Source organism: Amborella trichopoda, chromosome 4 (genome assembly GCF_054954075.1).
Source record: "Amborella trichopoda isolate Santa Cruz 75 chromosome 4, AtrichopodaSantaCruz75HAP2 v2.0, whole genome shotgun sequence".
NCBI classification, from domain to species: Eukaryota; Viridiplantae; Streptophyta; class Magnoliopsida; order Amborellales; family Amborellaceae; genus Amborella; species Amborella trichopoda.
This window is the reverse complement of record NC_142339.1, coordinates 36,470,094-36,485,765: the sequence shown is the minus strand read 5'-3', so window position 1 is coordinate 36,485,765 and position 15,672 is coordinate 36,470,094. Positions and strand designations below refer to the sequence as shown.

The 15,672-nt window shown below is 40.5% G+C and overlaps 1 protein-coding gene across 9 annotated transcripts in view; it reads left to right on the top strand.

Annotated features, from left to right (window-relative positions):
- LOC18423869 (mediator of RNA polymerase II transcription subunit) overlaps positions 1-15,672 on the top strand; it is a 105,209-nt gene that overhangs the window by 69,611 nt on the left and 19,926 nt on the right. For 4 of the 9 annotated variants that reach the window (XM_020676137.2, XM_088864017.1, XM_088864016.1 and 1 more), the window contains 6 exons: positions 497-591; positions 9,587-9,749; positions 9,839-10,084; positions 10,544-10,714; positions 10,835-10,948; positions 11,205-11,330. In XM_020676137.2, coding sequence (XP_020531796.1) covers positions 497-591; positions 9,587-9,749; positions 9,839-10,084; positions 10,544-10,714; positions 10,835-10,948; positions 11,205-11,330 — 915 coding nt within the window. The remainder of the gene's footprint in view (positions 1-496; positions 592-9,586; positions 9,750-9,838; positions 10,085-10,543; positions 10,715-10,834; positions 10,949-11,204; positions 11,331-15,672) is intronic. The other 5 variants (XR_016053527.1, XR_016053528.1, XM_020676142.2 and 2 more) reach the window with 3 other exon arrangements.

Sequence of the window (15,672 nt, the reverse complement as noted above, 5' to 3'; positions counted from 1 at the left end):
TGGGCACATCCCATGGATTGTCACATGTCTTCTTATTTCCCCTTCGTCAGTTGGGCTACCTCTTATGGACGGCTCTGCTCCTGCTCTTTCCTCCTCTTTCCTCCTAATTCCCCCAGTATTTCAATCAAAAACTTATGGTATGTCGCCTATTAAACTTGACCCCTCTCTCGACTAGCCCTAAGTCTCAATGGATGTCTTTGGTGGTCTAACTCTCCTCTTTTGGCACCTCCATAAATGGCACATTCCGTCTTACACCCCCATAGTGGTGTTTGCACCACACCTGTTGCGTGTTTAACCATCTCCTTCTCAAAATTATAATGGTTGTTTATCGAAATATGCAGCTTGTATCTTGCACATTGCAGATTAACCTTTTATATACTCAACTCTGCTGTTTTAGATTTGCACTAACCTTCACTTTTCTTTTTAGTTTGCCATGGTTATTATCTCATGTTTATGCTTTTTAAAATTATGTTTTACTGTCTATGATTTAATGCAGGTTTTAACACAAAGAGCGCAAACTATAACCAACAAGCCTGGGGTGTACTTACTACTGCTGGAAATACTAAATTATCGACTACTTCCACTATATAGGTATTTCATATTTTTGACTTTGCAAAGATATGTCATGGTTTTTTATTCCATTAAATATCATGGTACCGACTGTATACCAGATACCGATCATATTGATTAAGTTTCTGACCAAAAGTTACTTAGATTTGTCGTATAGGATGAGAGAGAAGAGAACTAGTATATGAGATAGGAAGCTTTTGGACCTCCATTTCTCAATAGAAAACACAAGTACATCATTGAAAAGAGAATTTGTGGGGGATGAATGATAAATTCCTAATTTGGGAGTTTAGAAACACCTGAAAATATAAAAAGAAACATTACAATGGGTTTTGTTGTTCAATTAGATATTTTTTCCTGAGTTTTATTTCCATAGGTTTGAATTTTGAAGCATTCATGCTCACATGCTTGCCTTATACTTGTTACAAGGCCGAGAACATCATGTCTGATTTCAGATACAACTTTTAAAATATCAGACTCAAAGTTGGGCAGACAATCACATATAAGTGCGCTTATGAATCAAACAAAGGCCCTGAACTCTAAAAGGCAAACTATATTCGTAAGCTAAACCAACAATTGCCTCTGGCATTGTCCCTCAACATATTTGCATTCATTATACCACTATTACCATTGTTGCTTTGATGATTGTCTTCTTTTCTTTCTCGTTCTTCTGTCTGCTTTATTTGAACTTGCCTTTGCTGCCTTGCGGGTATGCGGAATGATGGAAAGCTTACTTCACTGACTTAATACTGATCTTTATTTGGAATGGTGGCTGGTTCCTCCATTCCTCTATCACAAAGCCATGGCTGAAGTTCATTGAAGGTGGGCATTGGGGTTCTAGCTGTCAACCACCACTCTCTCTTCAGGATAGGGTTGAATGATACATGAGAGACTTTATATGGTTGGGTGACAGCAGGGGACACCACTCCATCTTGCAAACTGGGACAGTCTGCAAACGGAGAGCCTAGATTTTGGGGCATTAGAAAATCTGAAGCCATGAAGTCTGCCTTGTTGGGAAAATGGTGATGGCGCTTCACCTCGCAGGAGGGTCTCTTGTGGCAGGAGGTAATCAAACGCATGTATGACCTGGATGAATCTGGGTGGTTGTTTGCTACCTGAACTACAACCCCTGAAGGCCTTCCCCAGTGCTCGGGACTTGGGAATTTGTAGAGGGATTTCTTGTTTGTGTGCACATTTTGCTGGAAGAATGGGGTTCTCGGTTAAAATTGTGAACGAATAATGTGGAAGCACAAGTGGCTGGGTGAAATTTCTTTGGATATATTTTTCTTGAATCTGTTTCAATTTAATCCTGGACCAAACCCAATCTTATGAATTTCTGGTGGACCAATTGGTGTGGTCACCTTGGCTTAGGGGGAATTTAGATTGAGATGAGATCCTCTAATTTGAATCCTTGCTGTCTCTTCTTAACTTGCAGTTCATCCCCCAGAGAGGTCCGTAGAAGATGCTCTGGAAATCCCCACCAGTGTCATTGTTTTACAATCAGTTGCTTGATAGCAGTGCAACTGACCGCTTCCTAGTAACAAAATCCAAAATTTTACATTGCTGGTTATAAACAGAAAGATCCTGACCGGTGACAACATTCTGCAGAGAGGTATGTGCCTTCCAAATAGGTGTGCTATGTGTAAAAAGAGTAAGGAGATAATCGATGACCTTTTCTCTGCACTGTCCCCTTGCCGGCCAGGTTTGGTCTTTCATTCTGGATCTGTTGGATGGCTGTTGGCTCTGTCCAAGGTCGATTACTAGCCTTTCCATCCCATTACTGGCCTTAGGCCTAGTTCTCTGGCGCTCTGCCATACTGGCCTCACTCTTGGTCATGTGGAACAAAAATTTGAGAATCTTTGAAAGTCCTGAGTTCCTGTTAGGGCCGGTTTGGGTTGAAAATTAAATTACAGGATGTTCTTTCTTGGAAATGAGGTATCTCCAATGATTTCCAATAATCGACACCCAAAATTGGGGGAGAGATCTTCCTGTCATCCCTGTTTTTACTTAATTTTGGGGAAAAGATCTTCCAATTAGATAGTTAGAAAATTGATTCTATCAAAATGAATCATCTTCATGCTACATTGTCTCTCTCCTCTACAATCCCTGTCTTTCTCTCACACGAACTCTCCATCTTCTCGCTTCCCTTGAAATTCTCAAAACTTTTTTTCTAGGTAGCCAAATGGGCCATTAGAAGCTTTATTCAAAGACAGTTAATCCTTGGTCATCTTTTGACCTACTCACCAAAAGGAGTTCAAGTCCTTCTAATCAACGGACATCGTACTAAACTATAGAGTCGTCTCTCTAGCTACTTTGATGCCCGTTCCGAAGTCCCCCCCTTTGCCTGGCTTCCAACCTTGGCACTATAAACTCAACTTTAACAGCTGGTCGTTGGGCAATCTAGGACTGGGGGGGGACTACTTTGATGCCCATTCCGAAGTCCCCCCTTTGCTTGACATTCAAGGGGCCTATAACTGGTGGGGACTTTCATAGATAGTTCAACTTCCTCCTTGCTGACATTCAAGGGGCCTATCCTAGTGGCTCAACCTCAGCTCTGCTTTGGGGCTCTCCTCAAAGGTCTCAAACTTTTTCATAGAAATTGGGATCCCCGCTCATTGTTGAAGGGAACTCTTGCTACATTTTTTTTCTTTTTTTAGAAAGTACACTATAAGTGTATTATTGAATAATAGAGTATACAAAAAATGAGGTGACTTGGAAAGGGCACTCTATGCATAGTCCTGTAGGGTCAACAAATGCTTTACAATGAAGCAATTACTTATCAAAGAAGCGGGGAAAGAAAAAGGTGGCCGCAAAATCCTAAGGCTCCTTTCGGGGAATTAGAATAGGCCCCAATCCAAGCCAATCAATCTGCGTCAGAGTTGGCTTCTCTAAAAGCATGGCAGCTTGAGATTCTGAAACCATAGGATAAGTGGGAAATCTCGTCAAATATGTTGTTGATGGAGGAAAAAATTGTCTTTATTCTTTATTTTTATTCATCTTTAAATGATGTATATTATAGTTTGTTTTTAGGGCTTATTTCAAGGGTTTTTAGTTTTTAGGGATTCTAGGGTTTTTATCTTTTTTTTTTTCATTTCATGAGTACTATTCGTGATTAATGTTCACGTGTACTATTCACAGGGGTAAAATTGTCACTATGAAAGGGCGTGGATGAGCTGGAGAGGCATTCACGTATTCTTCTTTAAGAAAAGAAAAGACATTGTCTTGTAAAAGAAGCTTACGGGTTGAGCCCTAGGTGGGAGGAAGTCATAGTGTTTCTCCAAAATTGCTTGTGTCAAGGTGTTTCTTGCTGATTTTTCTTTGTTTCTTCAAGTTCTCCTACATCAAGTGGTATTAGATCTGCGATCTACGTGGAAGTTACTGTAGCTAGTACGGAGTACTGTAGCACAATTTTTTTTGGTGCCCTAGGTCAACTACAAAGAGGAGAAGTTATAGTGGGGTCTAGGGTTTGCTGATTTTGGCCAAAGTTTTGTCTAAACAACCTAGATCTTGTTGATTTCAACAATGTTTGTTGATTATTTTCTTAGGGTTTGTGATTTCGATGAACCCATGGCAGCGAGAAGGGGCTGTAGAAGGGGGTTTTCGTAGATCCACTCCGTGATACCATAGATGACAGATTTGACAAACTTAAAAGATAAGTACAGCAGCTGGCGCAGCCGTTCACGAGCCTCAAAATGGGCAAGACAGTGATCTTTCAGCCCAAAAGGACCTCGAGTACAAGCCTTTCACTTTCGTGCTCTGTGTGTGGAGTCAAGTGATGAGGATAGCAACCAAAGACCTGAATGTGGGATGCATCACTCTAGGGTTTTTGGTTTGAAAGATGAGATTTTTTATTGACACAGATTGCATAAAAACTCAGCAAGTTGAGAATTGGGATTCACCATTAATCTTGCATATGTACTCAGATGAACAACAAGATCTTTTAGGAGATCCGATCTCTGGTAAGGATCACGATGATGGTGAAGATATTTTGCAAGAGGCTGAACTTCATGGTTTAATTGCTGATCTCAAAGATACACTTGTGGTGTGTTCTAGATCTGAGCTTGGGCAAATTCAGCAGGGTTTGATGCAAATTCTATTAGTTTATGTAATTAAAAATATTCTATCAACATATAGTGACCCTTTCCTCGAGGGATTTTCAGTTTCAATGCATAATCATCGTGTTTTGATAAGTGCAATAACCGACAAGCCCAAGGATCATGTTTGTAATTTTCGAGTTGAAGAATGTTGCCGGATTAATACCAATTTCATCTTAGCACACATCAAAACTTGAGGACGAGTTTTATCCAACCAGGGGAGAATGATGGACGGAACAATTGTTATTATTTTTTATTTGTATTCAACTTTAAAATGTTTATTTAGTTTGCTTTCAGGGCTTATTTCTAGAGTTTTTAGTTTTTTAAGGATTCCTAGATTTTTATACTTTTTTTGTTCATTTCATGAGTACTTTTCATAAGTACTATTCATAATTAATGTACATGGGTACTATTCATAGGGGGAAAACTGTTCTTATGAAATTTATACTTAATTTAGGACTTTTTGGCCAAAAGTTAATTGTATGGATAAATATCATCCAAAACAATAATTTTTCATCATAAATAAGGGCGTGGATGGGTTGGAGAGGTATTCAAATATTCCTCTTTAAGAAAAGAAAAGACTTTTTCTTGTAAAAGAAGCCTAAGGGTTGAGCCCTAGATGGGAGAAGCCTTTAGGATTTCTCCAAAATTGCTTCTGTCAAGGTTCTTCTTGTTGATTTTTCTATGTTTATTCAAGTTCTCCTACATCAGTTGTCTAGATGCCACAACCAAGAGGAGAGATTAGATGCCCATGTGATGACGTTCTTCGAATCCCCTTCCACAACCCGATCGGGGCTCCATGTGTGGTCAAACTTGCGAAGGCCCTTCAAGAGGCTAGGGCGTCGGCAAGAGTGGAGTCCGCCAAATATCGATAGGGCAAGAATAAGATAACAAGGTGCATCCATTACTTGACCGAAAGAGACCACCAATTCTAGATGGTCCAGGATTGCCAAGGGAGCAACCATTGTAGTTAAGCTTAATGGATCCCGATTTTGGTGGTCTCCAGAGTGATACTTGAGATCCTAGGTTAGGCCAGGCGCAGCAAATTCTGCCAATTGCTGTGGAAATCAGTAAAGGAGAAGTCCTTGAAGAGCTTGTGGTTCGTGGCCCAATAGGCCACTAAGTTCCTGACTTTCTTGGACAACACCCTGATCGTGGATCGTTCTCCCCTTGAAAATTTTGTGGTTCCTTTCTATCCATTACACCCAGATGGTGGCTGAGACAGAGGCTTTCCAAAGTACTCTCCCTGCCTTGGGCTAGGGAGTGTAGAGAAACGCCTGAAACAAATGGGGGATGGATCTAGGAGTGACCTAGGGCCACTTGAAAAGGCATTGAAGGTTGGTCCATAAGGCTCTAGGGACTCACAATGGAGGAAAAGATGGGCATTAGACTCTTCATCATCCAGGCACAAGATGCATCTCTATTTGGGTATTGGAAACCTCTTCTTTGAAGATGCTCCACAATCAGCACTCTTCTCGTGGAGCGCAATCCATCAAAACACCTGTAACCTAGGTGGTAAGAAGGGAAACCAAGCTTTGGAGGTTAGAGTGAGGGTGGGACAAGCAAGGTTGGGATTGAAGGTGAGGATTCAAAAAAAGGAGGACCCCAAGAGTAATACCAATGCTGCTGGAGCCTAAATAATCTTATCGTCTCCAGAGAAAGGGAGGAATATAGAATGAAGTTCAGCCAATGCCTTAAAGTGATCGACTTCGTGATCATTGAGGGGTCTCTTGAAGTTAGGTATCCAAGATTTGTAGGACCCCAAAGCACTGAAGTTCTTGGCCACGGAGGACTGAGCATCACCGGCTAAGAGAAATAGGTTAGGGAATTGATTCTTGAGAGGTGTGTGGCCGATCTAAGTGCCAGTCCAAAACTTCACCCTATTCCCCTCCTGTGGTTGAAATCAAATGTGTTGGAGGAAAGTATCTCGGAACCGAAGGACAAACCTCCAAAAGCCAGAGATATGCCCATTGGTTCTGCATTTAGGAGTCCAATGGTGATATTGTCCTAACCATAGTTACCGGAATCTCTCCACCGACCTCGCGATTCTGGTTTCGAAACCCGATTCCGCCTTTCTATGAAGGAATCTACATGGAAACCGTTTTTCTAAACCAATAAAACTCGATTTCTTAATTTCGGAATTTCGATTCGACACATCTTTAGAAACCTTTTTTCGGAACCCAAGAAACTCGATTCCTTAATTTCAGAATCTCGATTCAACACATCTGTAGAAACCATTTATCGAAACCAAGGAAACTCTATTCCTTAATTTCGGAATCTCGATCCAACACATCTTTGAAAACTTGAACCCATTAATTGTGGGTAGACATTCCAAAATATATCAAATCTGGATTCTAGCGAGGATTAAATCTTGATTCCATGTCAATTGGAGTAGAAATCTTATTTCGAATGCCTTCTAGTGGTTGCACTGTTTCATTATTTTACATGTGCCACCCTGGATGTCCTTTACTTTAAATTTAAAATATAATTGGTAAATACAACACATACAATTAAAAGTAAAACGATGGTGTAGACATAATCCTAGTTTGTCTTTATAATAATGAAGTCAAAATCACAATTTAGGAATACTTGTCTTTTGTATATAATGACCATAAATTCAATAGTCAACGCAATCACTTTAAAATTCAAGAAACCTTCTAATAAGAGATATCCAGTATAGGTTCTAAAGTTAACGAGACTCAAGATGTGCTTGTGGCTTCCTTCTCCTCAAAAATGAAATCTTGATTCCTCGTAGGGGTCGTTAAACACATCCCATTGTCCATATTATTGTAAATCTCGATCTCAAACTAGCATGGATCTCTAATTTATATACTTGAAAAACTTGATTCCAAATATGTTAGAATCACGATTCGAAACAACGACATATCTATGTTCCACATATGTCAGAAACTCGATTCCATAGATATTGGATACTCGATTCCCCATATTAAAGAATCTTGACTCCTAGAGTATCGATTTCAGGGGGATGGGAATCCCGATTCCAAGGAGGATGAAATGTCGATTCCATAGGTGAATGAAACTTGGATCTATTTCGGTCAAAACACGATTCGCAAAAACTAGGAACCTCGTTCCTAACAATTCCTATTGTACAAACAACGATTCCTAAGACAGGAATCTTCTAGCCGGCCGGGATTCTGCGGTTCCGGTTCCTAAAATGATTCGGGCTCCCGTGCATTTTCAACAACTATGGTCATAACAATATTTGTGCTTGATGACCTCCCTCCAAAGGTGACATGGTTGGGTGGCATACCTCCACCACCACTTGCCCAAAAGGGCATTGTTGTCGGCTCTGAGGTTGCAAATACCAAGGCCCGCCTGAGATTTAGGTAAACACAGTTTGGGCCAAGATATGAGATGAAACTCGTGTCTGTGATCCCCAAACCAGAGGAATTCCCTCATCATTCGCTCCAATCTCATGGCCACGAGGCAGGGATATGGCCAGTTGCAAGTGGAGTTCCTGTGCGCTCTTGGAGATTGGAACAGCTATTCAATAAAATCAACACTATTTATTGAAGGATTCAAGTTTCCTTTTGGCACATATGGAGAGGGTCCAATGAAGCTGCAGACTTACTAGCAAAGGAAGGGGCCCAAAGCCCAAGTTTTGTGATTAAACCTCTCATTCTTTTGAGAGGCATAATTCTTCCGGTTTACTTTTCAGTTGTACAAGACTATACACTTCTCTGCCTACAACTTTGGTCGGCCCTTTTAAACTGCAAGCTGTACAAAGTTTTGTGATTAAACCCCTCTCATTCTTTGGGAGGAATAATTCTTCTGGTTTACTTGTCATTTGTACAAGACTATACACTTCTCTGCCTACAACTTTTTGTCGGCCCTTTTAAACTGCAAGCTGTACATTTTCCATTCTAAATATACCCAAAAAACAAGAAAGGTATACATGATAGGTGGTTCTGGATCCTGCATCCTAGGTAAGTGTTTTATTTAGAGAAGAATGCGTTAGGCTAGTTGAGGAGGGTCTCACCTATATGTATCCACAGCATTTCTTTTGGTTTCCATCTTAATCCTTCCAGTACGGACTGCAAGGCTTCTATGTCCATAGTCAATCATGTCTTGATATGGAAAAATGGGACGGAGTTGGATCTTCCAAAAGTGATAATTAAAATTGTTTGTTTCTGTACTGAGAAGAGAGTATGAAAGGCATAATTGGATTGGGGCCATGGGAATGAAATTAGCAACAAAATAGAGAAAGTATGATTAAAGGGATGGCAGACGGATGGAGGGACATGGCTACTTCACTTTTCTTTCAAGATAAATACGATGGAGATCCTACAGATGGTTGCTTTGTTGCATGACTTGTTGAATGTCAGAAGTGTTGATGATAAACCTCCTTGACTCTAAAAGCATGAAACAATTTTTTTATTTCAGAGTAACTTTATTTATAAAATTAAGTATATGCACTGAGGAATTGGCATCAAAGAAGAATCGTGGCAACATCTTGATAAGCCAAAGCATCAGCCTCAACTAGATTAGAAATGGAATAAACCATGAAATTATTTAAAGTAGGCATCACTCTAAAGTTCCATATTTTGCAGTGTCTGGATATACCGAGAGTGACAAATACATTTAGCAATTCAACATAAATGGGCAAATCTTAAGTTTCTACATGATTCATGGCATATTATTATATCTTTATGATGATGCTCTTCTCTATAGATCAATGATGTGTGGCAGTAATGAGTAATATTTTTTTCTTGCACTACCATTTTAATCTTATCTTTTGTGTAGCTGTTCTACATTGCTTATGATCCATGCAATATTTTGACTTTTTTTTTTTTTTGGTGGCTAGCCTCGGATATCCAGAATTTTATTAATTATATTACTTTCTTAAACCCACATGTTCCTGATTGTGGTGTTTTTGTACTTATGGTGATGCTTTTGTTATGTAGGTATCATAATAAGACTAAAACCCTGATGTATGATGTTACAAAGATAATTTCTATGACAAAAGCGAAACGTGGAGAACATCGTCTTTTCAGGCTCGCTGAGAATTTGTGCATGAATCTAATTCTTTCCATACGAGATGTTTTTCTAGTGAAAAAGGAACTAAAGGTTCTCTAATGAGTCTCTGCAGAAAATAAGTTATTTTAATGGAGCAGGAAGCTAGTTGCAGAAGTTACTGATTTGATGGGAATTTGCAGGGTCCCACTGATTTTACTGAAACATTGAATCGGGTTGCAATTATCAGTCTTGCGATTACAATAAAGACGCGTGGAATTGCGGAGATTGAGCACTTGCTCTTTTTGCCACCATTGTTAGAACAAATAATGGCCACTAGTCAGCATACTTGGTCTGAGAAAACATTGCGCCATTTCCCACCTCTTGTTCGTGATTGCTTAATGGGAAGGATGGATAAACGGAGCCAGGCTATCCAAGCTTGGCAGCAGGTTTCCTCGACAACCTTTAAAATCACGTTGCTATTGCAGTAGGTTTGCTGTTGGATTTCAGTTTGCATCAAACCCTAAAATTCATAAATGGGAGGAAATAGTAGGAGCAAATCCAAAACATATATGCATTTCATTAGCTATATGGATCGTCGACTACTATGAGTTTGCTTGGTTTGGATGACACTTTAACAGTAAATTTGAAACATGAATGGCTGTGCAAAATGATAAGGTGGTACGGAATGTAAGAACAATAAAGACTGTCATATCCCTCCTCTCTTCCTCATTTGGGTGCATTTTTATGCTTGTCCTCCTCCTTTAAACCGTGGTATATTACATGTTTCTTCTGTTCTTTCTCTTAACATAGATCATTATGCTCTTTCATAAGGAAGTTCTGTAATTTAGTTAATTTGCTTGGTACATAAGTTTGAATGCTGTTTATGCATTAAAAAATTGTGGCAGGCGGAGACAACTGTCATTAATCAATGTAGGCAGCTCCTATCTCCTTCTGTTGATCCATCTTATGTCGTGACCTACATCAACCGCAGTTTTCCTCTGCATCGTCAATATCTTTGTGCGGGAACTTGGATGCTTATGACCGGACACCCTGAAAGCATTAATAGTGCAAATCTTGTAAAATCGATACTAATTTGTTGTGGAATGTTTTGGTTATCTTGTATACTTACTGCACTTATAAATTGCTAATTGTTTTATTGGACTCTTGAACCCTTTTAGCATGATTTTTCTTTGCAGGGACGTGTTCTGAGGGAACTGTCACCTGAAGAAGTGACCTCAAACATTTACACAATGGTGGATGTTCTTCTTCACCACATTCAGATTGAACTGCAACATGGTCATGTCATTCAGGTTTTCTTTGTAATCTGTGAAATCTCATAGGCAACACTGCATTCTAGTGTGCATGTTGTGTCTCTATGGGTCCTAGCACCATCTGTTGTGCAATTTGTTGCTGATATGGTGTCTGTGCATGGACCTCGTTTTCTCTTGCATATAGGTTGTGGGTGTATGCATGTTACTTTCTGTCCAGGTTTTTAACTTTTTCTTTATCTGTTTTCCTATTTTTTTGATGGATCCTGTTTCTGTTTTGTGTGTTTCTCTTGTTTAGGATCTCCTAATCAACGCCAGTGTAAACCTCACTTTTTTTATCTGGACAAATGAACTACTTCCATTGGATATTTTGCTCTTGGCTCTCACTGATCGGGATGATGATCCTCATGCTTTGCGCCTTGTGGTATGTATTTCCTTGACAGCTTCTTAAGATCTTTTGAGGCATTTTCATGAATTTATTCCATCAAATGTTTAATTCATGACTGACAATCATCAGGAAGATTCAAAAAGAAAATGAAATTTTAAGCACTTGTATGACAATACATTTCATCTTTATTTTATAGGTTGTATCAATGATGTGCCGCAAATTTTTATGGCTTGCATTTTAAATGGGGAAAATAAAATCTGAATGGCAGGATACCCCTTTATTTATCTGGCCTGCAAGGCGGGATATCGCTCATCACGGTAACCCTTGCCAATGAGCCCATTTACCTCATGTCATCCAAGTTGCAGTCATTAATGTGGGGCTTCCTGTGGAAGGGGAGCAATGAGCACATAAATTTCACTTAATAGCCAGGAATAATGTCTGCCAACCAAAAAAAGGAGGTGGTCTTGGGATTAGAAGACTAGAAGAAACAAATCTAGTCTTGCTTAGAAATTGGTGGTGGTGGATCCTATGCCTATGGCCTATCCAATTCCATGGTGGTGTCTTTCTATAATTCGCAGCTGCCGGCATAGGCCCCTAATCTTATCTGTCGAAAAATTTGTTCTACCCCAGCACCTTTAAAGATTCAAGCCTTCTCATGGACGCCTACACAACGGAAATCTTGACAATAGATCAACTACAAAGAAGGGCCCCACCTTTTCCTACCATTGTATCCCCTGCCAACAAGAGGAGGAGACGGCTAGTTATCTCCTTCTCCATCTCCCAGCCATCTCCTCGTTGTGGTCGATCTTTTGGCTTTATTTCAGCTACTTTGGGCATATCCAATGGACGTCAACCAACTATTCCATGCCTTTTTAGCATCTCCCTCCCAAAACAAGATTGTCATATTTGGAGGGTCTCCATAATGGCAGCCCTATGGGTTATATTGAATGAGAGGAATGCTAGAACTTTTCCGAGGCCAAAGTTAGCCTTTATCCTCCCTTCTAGATCGCAAAAAGCATTGGTGACTTTTTGGGTTAATAAATTACAGCCGTGTGCCAACTTCGACTCCTCGATGTTCTTATCCAATCACTGGATCGAACAGTTAATGAGAAGGTTCTTTTGGTCAAGAGAGGATTCCAACAACAAATTCCATCTTGTAGCCTGTGACAAACTTTGCCAGCCTAGGAAAAGGGGAGCTCTAGGGATCAAAAATCTCAGAACTGAAAATTTTGCTCGTCTTGGCAAATGGTGTTGGCGCCTGGTGACCTTAAGGGATTGCTTATGGATTGACATCCTCAAGAACAAATATCGCCTCCATGACTCTCCTTGGTTTTCGGATTTCAGAACTAATTATAGGTCCTCCAGCATTTGGAGGTCAACTTGTTCCACTTAGCAACTCCTTAAATCCCGAATCAGATTTCATCCAAGATCAGGGAACCACATCCTATTTTGGCGTGACCTGTGGCTAGGCCACACCCCTCTCAGGGATAGATACCCTGATCTCTTCTCTCTTGCTCGAGATCAAGGGGCTTCTGTAGCCCAAGAGATGCTATTGGCTGGGACCCTATGCTCCTAGAATCCAGTCTTCAAGAGAGCACTTAACGACCTCGAAATCATGAGTTTCGCCTCTCTCATGGTAGAACTATATGCTTGTTTTTTAGCACCTATGGGCCCTGACCGCATAATTTGGACTCCATCACCGTCTGGGATTTTTACAGTGTCCTCGTTCTTTCATAGATTGTTTCAGCCTACAACCTTTCCTTTAGCCTGCACAGCCGTCGCAGCCCAGGCCTGGGTATCCTTTGCTCCCCGCAAAATCGAGATTTTCATGTGGTTGGTTCTCTCCCAGAGAGTTCTCACAGTTTATCAACTGCAAAGAAGAGGAATCCTGCTCCCCAATCGTTGTATTATCTGTCTAGCTAAGGAGGAAACAAATAACCACCTTCTTCTGTACTGTCCCTATGCTTTCAATCTTTGGGGAGAAGTCCTAAAACCTTTTAAGGTGCAGTGGATGTTGCGTGCAGGTGACTTTCATTCTCTCATCCATCCAGCCTTTCCCCTAGCCCAAAGCAAGGATTCTTCTTTGGCAATCAGCAGCGGCTCCATCAATGTGGGCTTTATGGATTGAGTGCAACAACAAAATTTTCCGGGGGGAGTACTCCCTCGGCTCAAAATATTCACCAAGCTGAAGTCCTCTATCATGTTTTGGGTGACTAACCACCTTTGCTTCAAAGGAGTTCCTGCCTCGGCCTTCCATTAACATTGGAGCATTGTCCTTTAGCATCATTGTTTGCACCCATCCAGGGCTTCCAATTGGAGTCCACCCCCTCTGGGCATGCTTAAGCTAAATTTTGACACATGGTCCTTCAACAATCCAGGGTTGTCAAGCATTGGAGCCATCCTCAGAGACCACCTCGGTTTCCAAACACATCGGCCAAGCAGACTCCATGGAGGCTGAGGTGCTAGCTCTTTTGGAAGGCCTAAACTTCATCCAACCTCTCAATCTGCACTCTCTCACCGTAGAGGGAGATTCTAGGAATACCATTGCCTTGGCTCAGAGTCTCACTTCTTCCCCCCCCCTTGGTTCTTGGCACAAACGTGACGAGATTGATTACCTCTTCATGAATACGTTCGTTGTGTGGATGCATACTTGGGGGGAAGGAAACCAAAAACCTGACACCCTAGCAAAAGAAGCAGCGGGAATGGCTGGAAACTAGAAGATCCTTGGTTTTTTGGGTTTCTTGCCTTTTGTTTTTTTATTTCTTTGTTCTGTGGATCGGCTTCTTTTCTTTGGTTGATGTTCTTTACAGTAACTTCTTAAAAGAGGCTTAGATTTCGCTTTTTCTTTTTCTTTCTCTATCGCCTTGAGCACTATTCTTTGTGGACTGCCAAGACATTTTGTACTCCTCTTCTTTCAATTAAAGGTCAACATTCTCAAAAAAACATCCTACACCTTGCACCTAGGCCATCCCATCTACTGGTGAGCTGAGTACCTCCACCTCCGGTTTCTTTGAAACTTTATATTGATGGCTGCTCTATAGGAAACCCAGGCCATCCATCCATGGCCATTCCATCCAGCGGTCTGCTGAATACGTCTACCTTCGGTTCATATAAAACTTAATATTGATGGCTGCTCTCTAGCAAACTCAGGTTTTATAGGCCACATAAATTCCACCAACACCAAAACTATTGCTATGCTTGATGGCCTAAAGAGAACCATTACCTTCAATGGAAACTTTCAGATCCTTACAGTGAAAGGCGACTCTAGGAATGTAATATCCTGGGCAAATGGACACACCTAACCCCCATGGAGAGTAGCCTATCATTACGACCATATTGTTGTCGATTATAGGGGAGTTCCGTCACCTTCAGCCATATCCCCCAAGAGGCCAAGGTTGTTGCTGATTGTCTCACCACCTGTCATCTCATCTCTCGCTATATCTTCTCTACTAGATTACAATGCTTATTTTCCCTCTCTGGGACCCAGTCTTCTCGTACTGATTGTAATGGCCTATTTCTTGCAGGCTGAAAACATCTTCAACCTCGGGCTTTTTACTGTGGAAATAATTCAATTATAAATAAGAAGGGAAAGTTGAGTATGAAAGACTGGGTAGGTGGGATGTCCCAAAAATGCTTCCCAATTTGGACATCCTTATAATCATTTATACATGAGTAATAGAAGTGCCCATGAAAAAAATAATTATTGCATAAGAATATATTTGGTTGTTTGCCCTTGTAAAGCTATCTAAATCCTTAATATGCATGAAGTATTGTAGCTTACTTCTAAGCTATGAACATCTTTTGCCGTGGTTACGCTATTGATTCTTTGACCTCATCTACACACACTATAGGAGCTCAAGATTCCCACTCTTGAAACCAACAATTCAATTGACAGTGTCCACAATGTTTCACGGAAAAGTGTCTCAATTGTCTTCAAAAAATGCTTCCGATATGTTTCTAGTAGCTTAGGTTAGGGTGCCTTTGGATCATTGTGAACCATCTTCTATGGGGACCATTTTACTTGAGATATGGTCGGTGAGAATATTTCTAGAGAAATTATCTATCATGTTTGTCTCATATTAGTTCATGTGGTTTTGTGTCATGATGGTGGCATGATTGTGGTTTTGGTCATGTTCGGATCTGTTCCACATCTCTTGTTGCACATGGTATGCAAATCTATGGCCTGAATTGGGTTGAAGTATTGTGTGCATTTCATTATTTCCTGGTACTAATGTTCTAGTATTTCTTGCAATGAGCCTTTTTTTTTTGTTTGGTTGATTATGCAATGATTTTTTTCTTGTGCATAACATTCAAAAAAATAAAGAAAAGTCTTATTGGGTATTCAAGTCGACAACCAAAAATCCGATAATAGATATTA